The sequence below is a fragment of the Esox lucius genome, chromosome 3 (genome assembly GCF_011004845.1).
Source record: "Esox lucius isolate fEsoLuc1 chromosome 3, fEsoLuc1.pri, whole genome shotgun sequence".
Lineage (NCBI taxonomy): Eukaryota > Metazoa > Chordata > Actinopteri > Esociformes > Esocidae > Esox > Esox lucius.
Window position 1 is genome coordinate 24,742,104 of NC_047571.1, and position 19,828 is coordinate 24,761,931.

Sequence of the window (19,828 nt, forward strand, 5' to 3'; positions counted from 1 at the left end):
ATTTTACACATGTGCTTGATTGATTTTTGCAACTGCACTTGAAGAAACTTTCAAAGTTCTCTTTGGTTATTTGAGCTGTCCCTGCCATAATATGGAGTACTACAGTACAGACATGATGGTCTTCTGTATACCAACCATACCTTGTCACAACACAACTGATTGTCTGTGACAATCAGTTGTGACAAGGGTGGCTACTTTCAAGAATCTACAATACTGTATGAAATTTACTTTGACATATCACTTTTTTGGTTAATACGTCCCCCCATGTGTTATTTCATTGTTTTAATGTATTCACTATTATTCTACAATGTGGAAAATACAGAGAACAGTCACTTCTCATAGTCAATGTGTTTGATGCAAAAGAAATGGGCAGGAGTAAAGACCTGAGTGACTTAAACAAAGGACGCATTTCTTTTTAAAGTGTTATGGCCAAACGAATGGGTCAGAGCAACTCAAAAACAACAAGGCTTGTGGGGTGGGGTGCACTGTCAGTGGTGAGTACCTACTGACAGTGGTCCGAAGAGGGACAAACCAAAAGCCAGCAACCGGGTGTCAGGCGCCCAAGGCTATCCTGTCTGGTCCAAACCGACAGGTCTACTGTGGCACAAGTCACAGAAAATGAAAACTATGGTTACGGGAGGAACGTGTCACGGCACACAGCGCATCACATCCTGCTGCGTATGGGTCTCCGTAGCCACAGACCTGTCAGTGCCCATGATGACCCCAGTCCACCGTCGAATGTTCCTACAATGGGCACGCAAGCATCGGAACTGGACCTTAGAGCAGTGGAAGAAGGTTGCCTGGTTTTTCTTTTATTTCGGCCTTGTGTGCGCCGTTTACCTAGGGGAAGTAATGGGATTAGGATGCACTGTGGGAAGACAACATGCCGGGGGAGGCAGTGTGATGAACTGGGCAATGTTCTGCTGGGAAACCCTGGGTCCAGGCATTCATGTGGATGACAGTTTGACATGTGCCACCTACCTGAACATCCTTGCAGACCAGGAACACCCCTTCATGGCAATGGTATTCCCTGAGAGCTGTGGCCTCCTTCAGCAGGGTAAGGTGCCCTGCCAAACAGCAAACATTCTTCGGGAATGGTTTGAGGAACATGATAAAGAGTTCAAGGTGTTGCCCTGGCCTCCACATTCCCCAGATCTCAATCCGATTGAGCAAATGTGGGATGTGCCGGACCAACTTGAAGGATCTGCTGCTAATGTCTTGGTGCCAGATACCACAGGACACAATCGGTGCTCTTGTAGAGTCTTCAGTGTGACTTCCATGGAAAAGAGTGAAAATCCTGAGATCCATTGACCCTGACCGTTGCAGGTGGTCATAATGTTTTGGCTAATCAGCGTATACCACTGTCATGGTTCCCAGCTGGTCACTTTACTGAACCCGAATGTTGGCACTCAAACTCTACACTAGGTGGCATTGTCAGTACTTAAGACACATAAAACTGTTGCGGTTCCTTACTGGTCAGGCTCACCAAACCAACGTCCCAGTGCTCAAACTCTCCACCAGGTGGCACTGTCTGCTGGACTGTGATCATTGCATTGGATTGCGGTGATATTTGACAGCTGACAGCATCTAATAAAGATGAGGTCAAGCACATTGACCGGTATTCTGAGGAGGGGTTGGCACGGGATGAGTTCAAGAGGAAAAAGATTAGAAGTGTGTAAATAAATCAAATTACGGGAGTTTGAAGTTGAAGTTGTCAAGTAATATGAGTGGTGAGCCATCATAAGAAAATTTGCTAATCAAGGTGCCAAGCTCATTGAGGAAAACTCCAGGGGCACTTAGTGGACAATAGATAACAATATAACGCTTGAAGGGACAAGTGACATTGTCATCATGGAATTGAAGATGACATGGACCGACGGAAGAGAAAAAATCTCCATAGACCAATATGAACATAGACTTGTCAACAGCAGAACGATAGTTCTAAATTCTGCGATATGGCTCCTTAATATCTACAGTACTACTTTTGATCAGCTCATATAAGCTGATGAAACCCTAACTGAACAGAAGTTGTTAGACAACTGAAGATTGTAGTACTAAAACACGTCTGCATTTGTTTCCACATCCCAGTTAGTTGGCCTCACGTGGTTTCCCAAATCTTAGTATCTGATTAGGACAGGATTAAATCAAAAGTGATTCAGTCTGCTAGAACCAGAGTGACCTAATCCTGTAATTAGCTAAAGCAAAAACAAGTCAAACATTTTTATTTACTTTAAATCCATGCACATTTAAGATTTACAACTGATTTCCCTAGCTTGGGGGAAATGACTTGGGGACGCAATTCTTCGGTACACTTAAAGGGGTTGTCTATCCAAAAACGTATTTAACTAGGAGAGCTATCTGTATGGCCTGAATTAGTGACAGACAGATGTCATTCATGTCCAGACTTGGCCACAGAGTTTTACATGGTCATGTGTAACCGAAGTGACAGCACAGGATCAAAAGCACAGCTTAAAGTTTTACCAAGGGCACCACTGAATTCAATGCGTTTCTGTGGTGCAAATAGCTTGTCAGCGGTCAGGCGGGTAGTCTTGTGTGACAGCAAATGGAGGGTAACCTATTCCATCTGTGGTGAGGTCAGTGAGCCTGGCTAACGGAGATATGCCTTGGATTCAGTTGACGATGAAGGTTTTTAAAGAAGAATTCTTGAAACCTGGGTCAAATCATGTGATTTTATTTAACCTATTCACCCGTTTTAGTCAACCAGAATGATTCATTTTAAGGTTTTGTGTAGTGGCAATTCTTTAACTACACATAACATTGATTCCGCATATGAGTTTTATTAAATTCCTGACTTGAAGTTGTCATTTAATTGAATTCTAAGGTTTCACAGATAATATTGTTCAAATAATCAACACATTTGATTTTGATCACTTGCACGTTTTGTGATGATACAGAGAATAACGTCAAATATATATGTTGATTTCAAGTAAACCAACTTCCAACAAATAAAAAATAACAAAATCATAAAAGTTCAATCAGATCCAAGTAAGTGTCATAATAAATACTAATCATTGAAAGAGTTTGCCTTGTGACAGATCTACCTGACAACAGTGGCTTTCCAATTGGGTTCACAATACAGAGGGAAAAGAGATTAAAACCCAGGACATTTTGCTATTAGCTCACACATTTGTCAATCCGGGGCGTCAGATTTGTTCTTGCTCTTGCCAACTGCATTGTTTGGCATAACAATGAGCAAGAGTTGGCATGATAGCACAAACAGACTTGACACCCAGGCTAACATTCAACATATTGCTCTGTCTGAATGCAGCATATCACAACTGTGTCATTTTGTTGTGTTAGTTAGCTAGCCCTACATTTTGTTGAGGAACATCATTCCAGTTTGTGTTACCTACTATGGGAAACAAACTCTAAATTGGACAGGTTTCAGTGATAAGAAAAAAATCCCAATAAAAAAAGCAAAAAAGATGCATTTTACTACCAAAGCATAGAATGTGTGATAAATCACAAGCCTTTCTGAACTAAAATATGCAAGTTAATAATCTCTATAATAAGGTGCCAATTCAGCAAATCACATGGCATGATGAGCAACAAAAGTCTGAATTAGTGACTATTACGTAACATATAAAAGGCCAACAGTGGAAAACCTAATACAAACAGAAAAACGAACAAAACCAACCCAGCTCACTGTAGTTTATTTTAACCTGTGGAGACTCTGGAGCAGCTATGATCAAGTATACCAGATGTTTAACTACCCCAATTGTACGTACAGCCTTCTTTCCCTAGCAGAAATGCACTCCAGAAAAAGTTTACGCTTTTCTTTTTACTCACATACCTTTGTGAGGGTGTGTTAAAGTAGGAGCATCCCGTGACACCACCAGTCTGACATTATAATGTGACGTACCTTTTTAAATCAATTTCCCGCTAAATAGACTGATGTGCAACAGTACCTGAACTAGCTAACACACAGCCCCTGGCACACCACAGAAACACACACCCCAAAAACAGACAACGTAACGAGGGAGTGCCAGTCTATGACTAAGGTGAGTGCGGATGGATTGGACCACAAGACTATGATACAAATGAATGTGTCCATTTAAGAAGAGCCGTACAATGAAAGCTAGGTGACAGGCGAGAGAACAGAGATCCAGTGGCTGGTGAACCGCTGATTGTTCATGGACATCACAGAGACAAGGTTGCGTATCACCCAAGACTAGAATAAATCTTGGTCAATTCGTTAGTTTACCGTCTTTCCGTAATAACTCTGGACAGTTGTTCAGAACGTTGGCCGATAAAAGTGTGTCCAGTAACGTTGCTCGCCCCAAATCAAACAAAACCTATTTAGCAACGTCCGTCTCTCTGTCCGTCTATCACAGCCCGTCTGTCCCGGTCTGGGATAACCTGAACAACTAACACCACAGCTTAAGCGATACTACGTCATGACAGGCTATTAGAGCTCAAGTCAAAAGCTGAGAACCAGTGACAGGTCATCTTACGATACACCTATGAGCTTAAAACAGCTTATGCCAACAAATGATACACCTAGAAAAGCGTATGAGACACTTTGGAAGGCTTATGTCAATAAAAGTAATGATACATACATTGTTTGAGATGCCAGTTCTGATTCCTAATAAACTAGCTGATAGCAGTTGGGAGCTTTCTGTATTTGACTGGGGGTCAATATAGTTGAATATCAATAGCATCCAGGGAACTCTTGTTTCACCAGCGATTCATTCATTCATTCACTTTACTTCTTACATAAATCAATACTGTAAGAGATCCTTACTAAATAACTAAGGCCCCATCTTTTACACCTCGGAATATACTAGGACTGCTTCCCAAATGGCTCCCCATTCCATACATAGTTCCCTGGATAAAAGTACTGCGCTACATACGAAATAAGGCAGTCACTGGCGGGCAGCCTATATAATCCAGAATAGTGGTGGCTATAACACAACACTCAGTTGTTTGTTGGGCCAGTGGCACGGTTATTTGAAAAAAATTAAAATAAAAGGCATTCAAGTTGATATCATTTTCAAAACTGGCAGGAGTTATATCAGAATATGTTTTGAATTGTAGAGCTAAATGTAGAAAACTAAGAAACATGTGTTATTTTTTAGTCGATGTCGTTGATTGCGATGTCGTCCTTTCACGTTGTTGATCGGTCCTGCTGTAAACTCTTTCAAGTGTGATTTCCTGTTCCTGTCCTAACTGTTGTTGTCGTCGTCGTCTTGTCGTTGTTGCGCTGGTCCCGTTCTCAGAGGCCTTCCATTTTAACTAACACTGCAGGTTTCAGTAAAGAACCCTACAGGTTGACAAATGCACTGTAGCTCTACTCTTTGGCAGTAGTGGTGTCTTGGAATTTAGAACTATGCTGCTGTGCAATATTGTTTGTTGTCCTTTGTTGATGGAATGTAGAGTTAACTGATGCTGAGCTGAGCAAAACCCATCAGTTTGACGTCGTCAGGGATCTCAGATTCTTCTATGCCAGATGCCTAGGAAACCAAAAAGGTTTGAAAAATAATCAATCATGAAGATTGGGTAAGAAACATCTGAAAAATATTAATGACTTACCAGTTTGAAAGTGACATTTTTATTGTTGAGGGGATCATCAACAATCTTCTGCAGATTTGCAGCAACTGGAAAGAACAGAAGTGAAAATCAGGAATCTCAACCCCTTTTAAACCAATCTAATCTCAAAGAACGTTGACAAAATCCTCCCCAGTTCCAGTGTACAAACCGTCGTACATACCATTTTGTAATTACTGCACAGTAAAACGTACGTAGTAAAGGAACAAATAGCAACACAGAACAATCACCCATACTGAGAATGACACAAATGTCTTGGTAATCTGTATCTCTCAATGATGTCCGATGTTGCGTAGATAGGCTTGAATTTAGAGCTCAAACAGACCAATGAACATTGTTGCCGGGGCCCAGCATGGCGAATGCCACAAACTGGTCTGGGGGCATATTCTACAGGTTAGGTTGCACGGGGAACTTGACTGTATGTCAGAATACTGACTGAGTGCACGTTTCATTCACATTTACAAATGTCTTGGTAATCTTTGTCTAAAAACATGTATTCAGCCAAAGTATCTGAACATTTTAAAATTAAGAGACCACTGCAAATTGAACACTTCTGTAACTCACTGTTCTTTTTCGGAAAGGAAAGAAAAAGGCGTAGTGGTGTCTTAATTTTTTCCGGAGCTGTATGTGACAAAACCAGTAATATTTTGTCATAACTATACTGTGCATTTAAATTGTGAAAAAAGGACATATTGTTTTACAGTTAACCCAATTTCTTTAAACCAGAACAGAAAAACACGTCCACACCCGTCATACTATATAAAAATGTCAAATGTGGCCATTCTTAGTTTCCAATCATTCACTCTGGCCTGCGAGTTTACTGACCTACAGCGGCTTTGGTCAAGTTGCCATAATACATTTAGTCCTTCATCCAGAGCCTCCACATCACAAATGAGTGCACGTTCTTTGGTACGTTTTCACGCTGACCAAAGTCCGCCACAACCCTGGCGCTCTCAGCATCATGCTCTGACCTAGAGAGCGACACGAAACTAGCCTGGGAAAGGGTGTGTCACTGTAGATCTCACATACTCACCGACGACTAAGTCTTTCCCATCAACTAGACCGGCTGACACCAACTCCTGAGAGACACCGTCTGCTGAGTCTAAACACGGAGGACAGGAAAGAGACCAACGTTCCATTTTGGACATATTAGCCTTCCGCACAGCCACGTCAAAACTTTAGAACCAGATTTCCACATTAGCAGTGAAAGGTCACATCCATAACCGGCACTCACCCCTGCCAGGCATGAACTCAAACCGGATGTCATTCAGTTCTTTCTTCAGGTTCCTGGGAAGACGAGAGAGAGTTAGAATTAATTAGGAAATAACTACCGGACCACATGATAGACACACTCAATCTGTGTTTCACAGTCTGTTTTGAATAGGCCACCCAGCTACCCTTTCTCCTTTTATGAACCCTGGTGACTAAATCCATCCCAAGTCAGCCAACTGCCCGAGGGACCAGTCAACACCATCCCAGGGAGCACCACTGCTCCGGGGCAGGGTTTGACCTGCTTAGAGGGTGTCCACCTGCCGAAAAACACACACCTCAACCTCAACACCAAACTGATGGGGACTTGTGTGGCGGCTGGGTCCTGGGCTGGCACCTCCCCCTGGGTCAGGGTAGCCTCACCCGGCTGCTCCTTGTCCTGCCCTGCTCCTCCTGGATGGAGCAGACCGGGAGACCCATCCTCTGGAGGGAAGATCTGAGGAGGACCAGACCAGGTCTTTGGATAAAAGTGTCTGTTAACTGACTCAATTGTAGATGCGAAGCCTTTTTACACCGCATTTTCTTAGCCCGGGGTTAGGTCCTGGGCTAGGACCAGTGTGGCTATAGGTGATTAAGAAATGTCTTATAATGCATTATGACAACACCTGTTACCACATCAACTGAAAATCCATTCATTTTCGGGTGGGAAAGCCAATTAAAGAGTTAGATCAGGTATTTGGCAATGATTCTCCTAAAATAATTTTATGCAAATTTCATGCAAAACTAATCCTATTGTTTCCGCAATTAAAAGGTAGAAGGTTTAAGGTGTTCTGATTTTATACCAACACCAGGGCTTACCTCCATGGATCCATCTTTCACTCTGGGAGACTAGAATGGGATACGACACAAATATTAACACAAGTCAGAAGAACATGAAAATAAAGGTTTTCACTTCGACCACACAGGGACCGGTTTTGATTGAACATATGATTGATTGATTGATTTGATTGGATTGAGTGTCCTAGGTGCCATGAAACCACTACAGGACTACAGTAAGTTTACAGTTAGCAGACCTGGGTTAGGAAATACATTAAATAATGGAAATACAGCACTCATGCCTACGTTGGATTGAGCTAGTCTGGCACAGAGAAAACCACTGTATAGTTACTGTGGTAAAGCAGTGAGCCCCTTAATGGTGTATTTCCCAGACACAGGCTTAAACTGGGTCTGAGAAACAGTCTCCATACGTATCTGAAGGATGTCCTACATAGTATCTGATCCCAGGTCTGATAGCTGGGCTGAGGCTAGGTCAGGGTTACCCGTAGAGCGGCCACGGCTGCCTTGCCCTCCTCACTCTCCATGTCCAGCTCGTCGTCGCTCCACTCCCACTCCCCGTCCTCAGTCTTATGGAGACGACCACTGGAGCCAGGCACGCGACGCACCTGACAATACAACCACACACACACCTTCATGGCACTCCGTGGTCTTTAGGGAGAACATTACGAGACCAGCTCCTCCACCCTCCTGAACGCCCATGTGTAACATGGCTAAAACCGGAAACATTTCCCTCCCCTACTGTAGGCCTACATTACCCACAACACACAGCAGGGAGGCAGTCCGTGCTTGTACACTAATGTGGCTTACTTCTGCTCATATTATTCATGTGTGCTCTACACTACAGGACATCCTATATTCTAGCGACACATGGGCCTATTGCACCACAGCCCTGACAAGAGCCCTGGCCCAAGAGGACAGCCAGGCTCCCTGGTTAGGATTACACACTGACACAAACAGTATTTAGATCACAGTAGTGTCCTGTTGTTTATAGGGTCACCTGTCTGGGAACCTCAATTAGCACTCTGACCAGCACCGTGTAGTGAAAACACACACACACATACACACACGTTTGTATGGCTATCCTCATGGAGACCAGAAAATAGAAATTGCATGCTCCCTTACCCTAATCTTAACCCTAAACCTAACCTCAATAGAGTAACATTTATGCCTAAACTTTACCTAGATGTAATGCCTAACCTTAACCAACAACGCCTGGACCTTAAAGAAACCCCAATTTTAACTCTAAAATGAATTGTAAGTTTGACCATAAACCTAAACCCTGAGACGGAAATTGACTTTTGCCTCATGGGGACCGGTCACGTTTTTCTGGTTTTACTATACTCATGGGGACATTTGGTCCCCATGAGTATAGTTAGACCTAAAATACACACACACACACGAGTGGCTGTGTCCAAAGTTTGGACTGGTACTGTATATAGATGATTATAAAGCATTCATGCTGAACTGAACCGTGCTCAACTAATATGTGTTTCAGTGAGGCCGTGTGTGTGTGTGTGTGAGAGACGTATGGTTATAATCTCGTACCCGTTTGGATCGGTCTCCTATTGAAGGTCCCTTCTGAAGAAGCTTCTCCTCCAGGTATTCATTATTCTGCATGACAGAGGCAGACAGACAGATATAAACAGACAGATGACAGGACAACATAGTTGCTTTTCCTCGTCCCCAGGAGCTGCCTGTGTCAGACGTGCTACATCACACGGGCGCACGTTTACATCAGCCTCACCTTTGCTTTCGTGAAGAACTTGTGCTTGAGCAGTTCGGCAGCAGTCGGCCTGTCAGACAGAGACAACATCCTTTAGTCCTCCGCGGGACTCTAAAGCACTGCGGCAGACGACAGATAAAGGCAGGGGAATTCATTCCACTAGGAAAGGGGACTAACAGGTTGGGACAACTAGGGGAAACACTAAGAACAGACGCTTGCTGGTGAGTAACACAAAGGACAATGCTGACTTGAGAGAAATTGTGTCAGGGTGGAATTATGCTCACATACTGGGAGCCAACACTGTTGAAACACATCTGATTAGCAGAATCACACTTGTTAGATTACAGATGGAGCAGAGGCGTGAAGCGGGGCGGTTCTCCATGAATACGCCTCAGGCTGGGTGGACAGTGGCCCCATCGACACCCTAGTTTGGTTCACGGCAGGGCCATATACTAAAAGGCCCTCACTGTAAACACCCCGGGAGTAAAGCATCCGTTCCACGGCATCATTTCTGTCATGAGTTTTCAGGACAATCACCTTTTCTCAGGCTCCTTCTGTAGACACAGAGATATCATCTTCCTGAAGGACTTGCCATACTTCTTCACCATCTCCTTGTCCTGAATCCCCGTCTCCAGGCAGGGAGGGTCGTTCTGTAGAGTCAGCATCAGCACCTACACACACAGACAGACAGACAGACTTATCAACACTAGCTGACCATTGCATTTATATTTATAAAGCCAGGTAACTGATTTTGAGGAAGTCAGAGATTCCTTTAACACATAAGTACATTGGAAATCACCTTCATGGGTGGATATTTATGATATGGGGCAGCGCCTGTAGCCAGCTCGATGGCTGTGATCCCAAAACTCCAGATATCTGCTTTGTAGTCATAACCTCTCACCTGAGGACAGACAAATAACAGCTCTGAGAAACAGTATGTTTTTTTTAAAACTCTCTTGTATTTGTAATTGCTTCTGTATTGGAGAAAAAATTTGCTGACAGTGACAACAGATACATATCAAAAAAGTACTGGGAGCTTTTCAAAAACAATAACACAGTTTTAATCTAGAATTTCTACAGAGGATATGCCAAGCAAAAAAGACTACAGACAGCAAAAGGCGAAATAGAGATAGGGGAACGGAGAGAAAGAAGGAAAACGATGGCACCCCACCTGCTCCATGACCTCCGGGGCCATCCAACAGGGCGTCCCGACAAACGTCTTCCTAACCTTGGTCCTGGTCATATCTCCCCCCGCCGCTAAGAAGGCACTGACACCGAAGTCTGACAAATAGACAGGAGAGAAGTCAGGCAGATCCTAAGACAGACAGGTTTACCAATGGTGTCAATGCTGTGAGGAATATAGTGTCTTTTGTTGGTAGAAAACAGTTAATACTTGACAGCAAAACTAATATAAAAGAGAGTCGGGGACCACACCTGCAATTTGCACTGAGCCATCGTCCCCAAGAAGAATATTACCAGCCTTCAGATCCCTGTGAACAGAAGAAACCGAAGGGAAAATCTGTGTTTACTGAGAGTCACCTGTAAGGAAACTAAACTCCATGTAATGCAGGGAAATGATAGGTGGTAGGCCTGCTACGACACAACTCGCCTGACACTAAACTACTGAGGAGTCATTATTGTGTTGGTCTGTGGGCTGTTAAAACTGCAAACCTTAATCTCCTGACAACTGCAGTCATGCCAACCCAAGTAGTTTCACTGATCACGTCTCAATCTGAGCTAAACACGCTAATCAGTGCACGCTACAAAAAAGAAGTCATTATCCAGTGTGTTTCCTTTTTATGACACAGGCACGCTTCAGCTTGATGACGGATATAAAACAAACCTGTTCAATAATACATACAACCACTAAATGTCTTTGCCAGAGACAAAACAACAACAAAATAAACCTGTGAATCTGGCCATTCTTATGCAGGTACTCCAGTCCTTCCAGGACCTCTTTAAGGATTGTGGCTATAGATGCTTCATCCAGCACCCCAGACTTGTGCTCCCCACGAGATATGATGTGTTTTATAATGTCCAGCACCGAGCCTGAGAGAGAAAAGCAAAAGACAAAGACGGAGAAGCAGAGGACCAGGTTACTATGAGACTGAACAGGCCTCTAAACACAGTGAACACCAGCATCACACAGAAATTCATTGCCAAGTCTTTCGGGGTCAGTAACTAGCTCAGACCAAAACATCTGTTGTTAGTTTGCGGCCATGATGAACATCAGACACGTTTCATTCCAAGCCAAGGTAAACCACAGAAGAAATAAAGATCAGAGGACTCCATGACAGTCTCCAAGGCAGCAGGGCTAGCCTTGGCTGAAATGCCCCAACGCTCTAACTCTTGGCAGAGTTGCTGCACGCCAGGAGGATGGACAACACCGGGCTGACAGCCAACGCCACAGCTGGAGAGGGGCAGGCTGCTTCTCTGGGACCAACAGAGCATGGCAGGCAGGCAGCTAAGACACAACGTAAAGTTGTGCCTGATTGTCCAACAACAAACAACTTGAAATGCAACTTGGTCGCCATTATTGAACCTATATTGCCAGAGGGGCCGGCGATAACCGAGTGGAACGTAAATGACATGTCCTCCCCAACGGTTCGAAAGGCCACGGCAGACCGGGCATGAGGCCACTCCACCCAACAGCAGCACTCACCACCACTTAGTAGCTTCATCACCAGCCACAGCTCGTCCTTCACTACGAAAGAGGTGTAGTAGGACACGATGTTGGGGTGGTGGCACTGAGACATGGCCTGGATCTCTTTCTGCAAGGAGAAAAAGACACACAGAGACATTACTTTGACATTCTAGTAAAGCCTCCACCCCTCGGATTAGATCCAGCGCCAAAAGACTTGAAGCTGAGGAGAATCAACTTGAGACGAGACATAGATTGAGGCAAAGGTGTTTTAAAAAACAGTTGTTATTGGTCAAGTCCAGTTAGCCTATCCCCGTTTCAGTCAGTATTCTCCCATTAGATGCCTCATGAACACCTGGTGTTGTCACCATACCAAAATCAAATCTTCGATTGCGATTCGGATTTTAGCATCAGAACATTCTATGTGAAATGATACCTGTGTAAAAGGAAAAGCATTACGCAATGTCGACCGTGGTTTTTTATTATAAAAATTTCAAAACAAGCTGTCCAGGAGTTTTCCTAAAAATAAACAATCATTTTGTAAATTTAACCAGAGCACAAATCATAAAATACCAAATAATGAATACAAAAATTAACAGAAATGACTTTAAAAAGCAATTGTAAGCAATTAGATAACAGTATAGCATTAAACTGTTTACTTAGGCCTATTTCTAATAAACATCTAGCTTAAGCTTGGTCGTTTGATTATATTCTTATTCAGCCAAAGCAATATTGTAATTTGATAATGGTATAACATTGAAATTGCACTTCTAGTAAATAAGCTCTACCAAATGTTGCTTTGCGAAATCTGTGGTGTTGCCTGCATTCCTAAGACATGTTTTATAACATCTTCGGCACAAAAGCACCGCTGATGTATCGGGCTCAACCTCTCAACCTCATTGTTGGCTTTGTAGCCAAAGTAGCGCCAAATTTGACTTTGGGCTCTCTCACCGTCTCCTAGTTGAGGACGGCCAGTACTCCACTCTGCTGCCATGCCGTCAAGTATAGTATTGACCAAGCACTTAAGTAATTAGAAGGTTTCCACTCACATTAGATATTATAGCTCAGATGCGGCCCCTTTTCTGACTAGCAAGTAGCAAGCAAAACCTCCGAAGCAACGTCACTGCTGATGTCGCTTGATCCCTTAAAAGGTACATAACCCTTTTTGCCCTCGAGAAACATTGCTACAACAGTAAAGCGCCTGGCGAACGAAATGAAAAGTAGCAAAGTATTGAGACTATATCGATGCTAGAAAACGATACAATGCTATAGTGCAACACAATGAACAACACCCTGGATTCGGTCCCTCCTGTCTGGGCTGTCTCTCCAGGACATACTTGACAAGACAGGGCAGAATAGATCCAGGGCTGGGCCACAGATACCACATAATTTCTTTCATAGTGCACTGCTTTTTCTAGAGCCCTAAAGGGGATAAACAGGGAATAGGGTGCCACTTGACGTGGGACATGTCAGTTATGTAATAAGGGCAGACAGCGTGAGCGTGAATATCAGTTACAGCACCCTCACCTATCCCCCTGTAGCTAAGATATACCAGAAGACAAAATTAAAAATGGACAGTGGAACATTTTCATGGAAACCATTTTCATTTTTCTAAGTCCAGTATCAAGTAACAGGGGTAGTTTGTGCTATGGGTTTAAATTCAAAATACCTATTATTTTGATTTATCAACAGGTAATTTAACTGCATCTCCAATTTGCCATTCATGTGTAATGGTAGTCAGGCTCTCAGTGTCAACTAAAACATGTTTTTGGAGTCTAGGAGCCAAACGCACAAAGAGCATCATATTACCAAACAAGCTTAGTTGTCATATAAAGATCCACCATCTTTTTAACTTAATAAAAATGGATTATATCCAAAATGGATTATTTTCAGTCCCATGTGGAACTGCTCGGATAAGAGACACTGTTGTTTTTTCCCGCAAATGTTTGAAGACAAATTGTCACTGGTCACATCATTACAGGTATCACATGTTGTGTTCTGATTTATGTCCACATCCAAATGTTGTGTGTCATTCTGAGTATTCAGAGTGGACACCCTAATGGTACACATCAAATGCATTTGTATTCGGTGAGTTTTGCCTCTTCTAAATTAAAATCTTTCGGGCCACATTGTGCACAGTCACATTTTCAATGAAGACCATGGTGGGCAGTGTGTGTCTGTGGATGTGTACGTGTCTGTGAGTTACCAGAAGTTCATCCATGCTGGTCTGACACTTCTCTAGGTTTATGCGTTTAATGGCCACCCTCTCCTTCCTGGGCTCACAGTAGGCTGCCTGCACCACGGCAGTGGCACCACTCCCTGAGGGACACAACAGAGGGGGAACCATTAGCATGTAACACATTCATACTGAAGCCTGAGGCACCACTCCCTGAGGGACACAACAGAGGGGGAACCATTAGCATGTAACACATTCATACTGAAGCCTGAGGCACCACTACCTGACATACAACAGGAAGTGGAGAGATTAGCGCATAAAACCACACTCTTCAGGACAGTTTTCAAATTAATTCCGTGGAGAGTTCAGTTTTTTCACAACTGACTTGTACTTACATTATTAGCTGCATTCACCAGGTACCTCTATATATCTTAACACTTTTGTGTTACAGAAGAAAAGGGGATGAATGAGCCAATTGGAAGCTGGGGAAGATAAGCTGTCCTTTATGATATAAAAGGCCAGACTGGCAATGTAACCAGTTAACAGTCATACTCTTACGATAAGTGCCACATAGGGCTGTGATGGTAATGGAAAAGCCTTGGAACCGTCAGTCGAGAATGCAGACTGCCATGAAAATAATATAGCAAAATATTTCCTTTTTCCTTCAGAGAAGAAAATCATCTAATAGCAAGACTTTTGGTATTGGTTGTAAAGACCTGCTCTCTTGGTTTCTAACAGCCTGTCTTACAAACTGCCTGAATCTCCACCTCTTTCCAAGTGTTTTGGAAGCTCAAGCAGCACTAAGATGTGCAGGAGTGTGCTGGGTGGAGCAGCAATAGGAATCTTTGAAGCACATGGGACATATTTTGTGTTATTAGGCCTATTGGCATGCTGGTTCCAGTACCTCAGAAACATCCCTCCTGTGCTTTTCACACAGAATAGTGTCTGCAGTTTACAGACAGTGGTGCGACAAACACAAAACACCCAATCAGAGGCGGTCCTTTGGGCAAAAACAGCTTGTTGATGAGACGTAGAAGGATAATGGCAAGCTGACAGGCAGGCCAAAGTGGCAAAGGACGGTACAGTAGAGCAGTGATGTGCCAAACGGCATCTTGGTACGCACAACTTTGCTGTCCTTGGCACAGATGGGCTACTGCATCACACTCCTGTGTGGTTCTAGTGGGTATGTAATAACCAATACTGGACAACAGAGGACTGGAAAAACATTGCTTGGTCCGACAAATCCCTGTTCCTGTTGCGTCATGGTGATGGCAGAGTAAGCATCATGAGTGGACAAAACCCTGCCTGGTGTCAACTGCACCGGCTGAAGGTGGCGGTGTAACTGTGGGGACAATTTCCTGGCATACGCTAGTGAGCACCAGGCACCACTGCCTTTCTGAACATTTTTGCTGACTGGTGCATCCCTTTCTGGCTGCGGTTAATCCTTATTCATTTGGACAGGCCTACTTCTGGCAAAATTATTCGCCAGGTTACAAAGCATGAATTGTCATAGAATGGTTCCAGAAACATGAAAACAAGTTCTGTGTACTTGAGTGGCCTGCACAGTCTCCAGACCTCCACCTGATAAGAGCATCTTTGGAAACAGATGGAAATGGCTGTTTGTAGCAGGGAGGTAAGACAGAGTCCAATAATTGTGTCAGCATTGAAAAACATCTCTGACAAACATTTCTGATAGGACCGACACGTAAGATTCATGCCCTGAAGAATTATAACTGCTCTGGAAGCAAATGGTGTTCCGACCCAGTACTAGAACTGCGTGTGAGCTCAGACTCCACCCCACAGCATTGATAGCTAAATAAACATTTAATGTACACAACAAAGCTGTCAAACTATTTCACCATAATTTAACTGATACATTCCACAAATTATATTACTAATTTCATGCCATGGCTGGTTTTTGATGTGGCAAACTAAGAATTATTTTCTGAGTAATTACCTCTTTCAGTATCCTGGTACAATTGATGAGTTCATTATAATTTTATACATCATTTTTTATTGCCAATGTGACATTCTACCACTTTTATTTACATTGTCAGTCATAAACCTGATACCTTTGCTATACATTTTCTGCAAGCCTTGTTACCAGTGCATTAGAGCTTAGCAACCATTTTTGACACATTGTTTCTAAGTCATAATAAACAGTACAGTTATTAGAAATGAAACTAGAACAAAAGCGAAGACGTATACAGAGGGAGAAAGAAGTTATAGTTAGGCTATAGAAAACCATAATGTATAGGCTACATTGTCACTCCGCAAACAAGGATTCTAGGGCATCTTCGCCAACAGTGATTAGACATAAGTTTGGAATTATACAGGCCTACTTAAGTCAATTTTCATTTGCGTCTTAGATCTGATTTAGCAACGTCTCAAACTTAACTATACAGTAACATGCATACTACTATATAACCAGCTACACAGAAAAACTAGCTACATTGCACACAACTAGCTAAACCAGTAACTTTTACACAAAATAAATGTGCCTGACTAATAGTTACCAACTCATTGCTAACACAGGGTATGGGTGACTCACTAAGCCCTATCGTGCTTTCTTTCAGCAAAGAAAGGGCACCACCCACCTCAACACTGCCCCAAGCTAGCTAGCGCTTTACTCGTGCACTTGACTTGGCTAACATTAGCTACCTAGCTTGGCTAAGTTAGCTAGCTGGATAGCAAATAAGCTAACTAGCTTCCCAAGAACGACACAGCTAAGAGACAAATGCTTGGCCTATTATGTGTTGGCCTATTATATGCTATTAGCTGTCAAACCTAAGGTTGGTTGGCTGGCTGGCCGTAGGATTAACTTAACAACTATACGAACTAAGAGTCTTGCAATAAAGTCAACTAACTAGTACTCTAGGTTACAGTAGCATGTTAGCTAGCTAGGTGGCTAGCAACATAGCTTACTCACCAATCACCTCGTTGAGCACATAGTCGTCCTTGTTGATAGACCAAGTTTGAGCACTCGAGTCTTCTGCCATGGCTTCGTTTGAGGTTTACACTGTTTACAGTGTTATAAGGAATGTGGTGGGTTAGTTTTCTGAAAATATAGCAAACGAAATAGTTACTCCATTCGGCTCCGGGGTGTTAGCAAATATGGTTTAGTTAGCTACCTCGCCCTGACAGTTCCTACTGCTACTGTCAACACAACTTTGACACTTGCGAGGCGCCTCACGTTCTCCTAGACTTACGTTGCCAAAAGTGGAATAAACAAGACGCCATCTTGGGTGTGGCAAAATGGAAAAGGGTCAAAGAAAGCTTTCCAAGTTTTGCAGGTATGTTTTGAGCAATTATTTGTTTTCGGAATTGTGAAATTCTAAGTACAACCCTGACTCGGAGCCGGAACATTAATACTTCATGAAAATACTTGATTTTATTAGTGAATGGGCGTTTCTAAAGGGGGGCCTTAGGCCATGGCGTTACAAATTGTTGCCACTAGAGGGGGCAGTTCAATCAACATTTAGGTAGGGGTCCCATTGTAAGTCTACCCGCTTCTCAACTGTCCTGGCCCATGTTCTCATTTCAATTAAATGTTGATCGTCACTTAATATCGTTCACAGAGACTGCCGTCTAATTTCGTGTACGGTCTGGTGGAACAATCCGTTCAATCTGCCTTTATTAACCAATATAGAAATCGATTAATTTCTGACTGGATAAGCATTGGCTTAGTCGGCTCGAGCTTCCCACAACACTTTCTCTTATCTGTCGGTAAAAATGTAATAATAAATAACAAATAAAAGAAAGCAAACGTAATTTTGCCCATTTCAGAAATCTATACAAAGAATGTTTTAGTTTTCTCCCAGGTGTATGTTACATACTGTATCTCTCATTGTAGGCAGATACTGTACGTCAGGGTAAATAACTAGTCAGTCCATAAGTACTTGGACATTGACACCTGTTGTTGTTTTAAATCAGCACTTCTGCACTTTGCATTTAAAATGATACAATGCAAATGGGGTTAAAGTACAGAATGTTTCAGCTTTAATTTGAATGCATACGTTTTGGAACAACCGTCTTCACAGCTGTCTGAGCCGGTGAATTTGTTTGCATCATTTGTACAGGCACAAGAGAGCTGTCAATGTCTAGTCTTGATTCTACATTTTCCAAATTAAAAATGTGGAGTTGGTTGTTAGTGTCTGACAATGGAAGACAACCTGGCCATCATGACACAGATAAATCATAATAAATCAATCAGCGACACAGCCAAAATATAAGGTGTTCAGAAATCTGCTTTTGGTTAATTAAGAAAAAAATGTAGCACTGGTTCCCAGACAACTGTCAGTTCTGGGCCATTTCAGTACATAATCGGCCAGATGTTCCCAACATGATGATGTATTGATATGGCCCATAACTGATTGTTATGTGGGTTAGTTCAGCAATGGCAATGAACTGTATTTGTATTGTGACAGTGGTGGTGTCTGTGCAAATGTACTAGCTAGCAGGCACTAGCTGGCTACATGTACGGTGTATAGGTTGGAGCTAGCTGGATCAGTTTACGCTGCTGTATGAATGCCTTCTAGTGGCGTTAGAGCAGCAATGCATGGGGGGGGGGAACAACCGAACGGTCAGACTGATCAGAGACACTCTCCGGAAAGTAGGCGTGGATGTGTGAGCCACTACAACCCGTTAGACTTCACACCAGCAGAACTAGAGGCTGGACTGCAAGGTGCGAAAACACTGTTTAGCCTCCCAAATAATAATGGTCTAAAGGAAATACTAAAACCAAGAAAATGACACCTAAGTCTAATTGAAGATGGCTGCAGGACAAGGCTAGTGGAGCATCACCAGGAAAGATACCCAGCATCTGGTGATGTCAATGTCAGACTTCAGGCAGTCATCAAATGCAAGGGATTAGCAATGAAGTAGTAACAATATTTAGAGTATGTAATTTTATTTTCAAATCACTGTTTATGGATGTAAATAGCCTCATAATAAAGCTGACATACTACACCAGCCAGGCAGCTTCAATGTCAGGATGTCTTTGAATGTAGAACACAAGTCATTCAATAGCCTTCTGTTATTTTCTATTCAAAGCAGAAATGGGAAAATGTGGCTGCAATCCTAGTCACTAGCCACGTCTAGTGATGCTTTAATGATTGCATTAGCACAACGCCACGTATGGATGTGTCATCCTGGATGCGCTGGAATGACTGTGCAACCTGAATGGGCTGCAGGCACCGCCTCATGCTACCAGTAGTGACAAGGACACTAGGAAAATGCTAAACTAGAGAAGAATCAGTCAGGAAGCATAAGGAGAGAGCAATTGTCTGTGGCCACCACCTGCAAAACAATTCCTTTTTTGGAGGTCGTCTTGCTGTTGCCTCTTCAGTGCACCTGTTGTCACTTTCATTTGGACCAAAACAGGTGACATTGATTCACAATCGATTATGCTTCCTAACTGGACAGATTGATATCCCTGAAGTTTAACTGACTTGGTGTTATACTGTGATGATTGTGTTCCATACATTTTTTTGAGCAGTGTAGATGCACTTCCAAAATGTTCCAAAATATGTCCCTTGAGATTATTATTTTATATCTCAGCTACTGATTCTTTATGAATATAAAAAGGAAGGTGCCACTGAATAAAATGTTTGCATTCATATCAGTCTGAAGTGCAGAAGTTGAGTTACATTTAATGTACTACTTCTGCATTTAA

The 19,828-nt window shown here is 42.8% G+C and overlaps 1 protein-coding gene across 1 annotated transcript; it reads right to left on the minus strand.

Annotated features, from left to right (window-relative positions):
* Positions 1-2,676: 2,676 nt before the first annotated feature.
* oxsr1a (oxidative stress responsive kinase 1a) lies at positions 2,677-17,346 on the minus strand. Its single transcript, XM_010891821.4, has 17 exons — positions 17,084-17,346; positions 14,185-14,297; positions 12,000-12,108; positions 11,245-11,386; positions 10,772-10,827; positions 10,509-10,618; positions 10,137-10,238; positions 9,875-10,008; positions 9,359-9,407; positions 9,160-9,225; positions 8,097-8,219; positions 7,636-7,665; positions 7,116-7,273; positions 6,803-6,855; positions 6,602-6,670; positions 5,554-5,618; positions 2,677-5,474 (listed from the first exon to the last, which is right to left on the minus strand). Exons 1-17 carry the CDS (start codon positions 17,151-17,153, stop codon positions 5,400-5,402), a joined length of 1,524 nt encoding a protein of 507 aa, XP_010890123.3. The 5' UTR covers positions 17,154-17,346; the 3' UTR covers positions 2,677-5,399.
* Between the last annotated feature and the right edge of the window lie 2,482 nt (positions 17,347-19,828).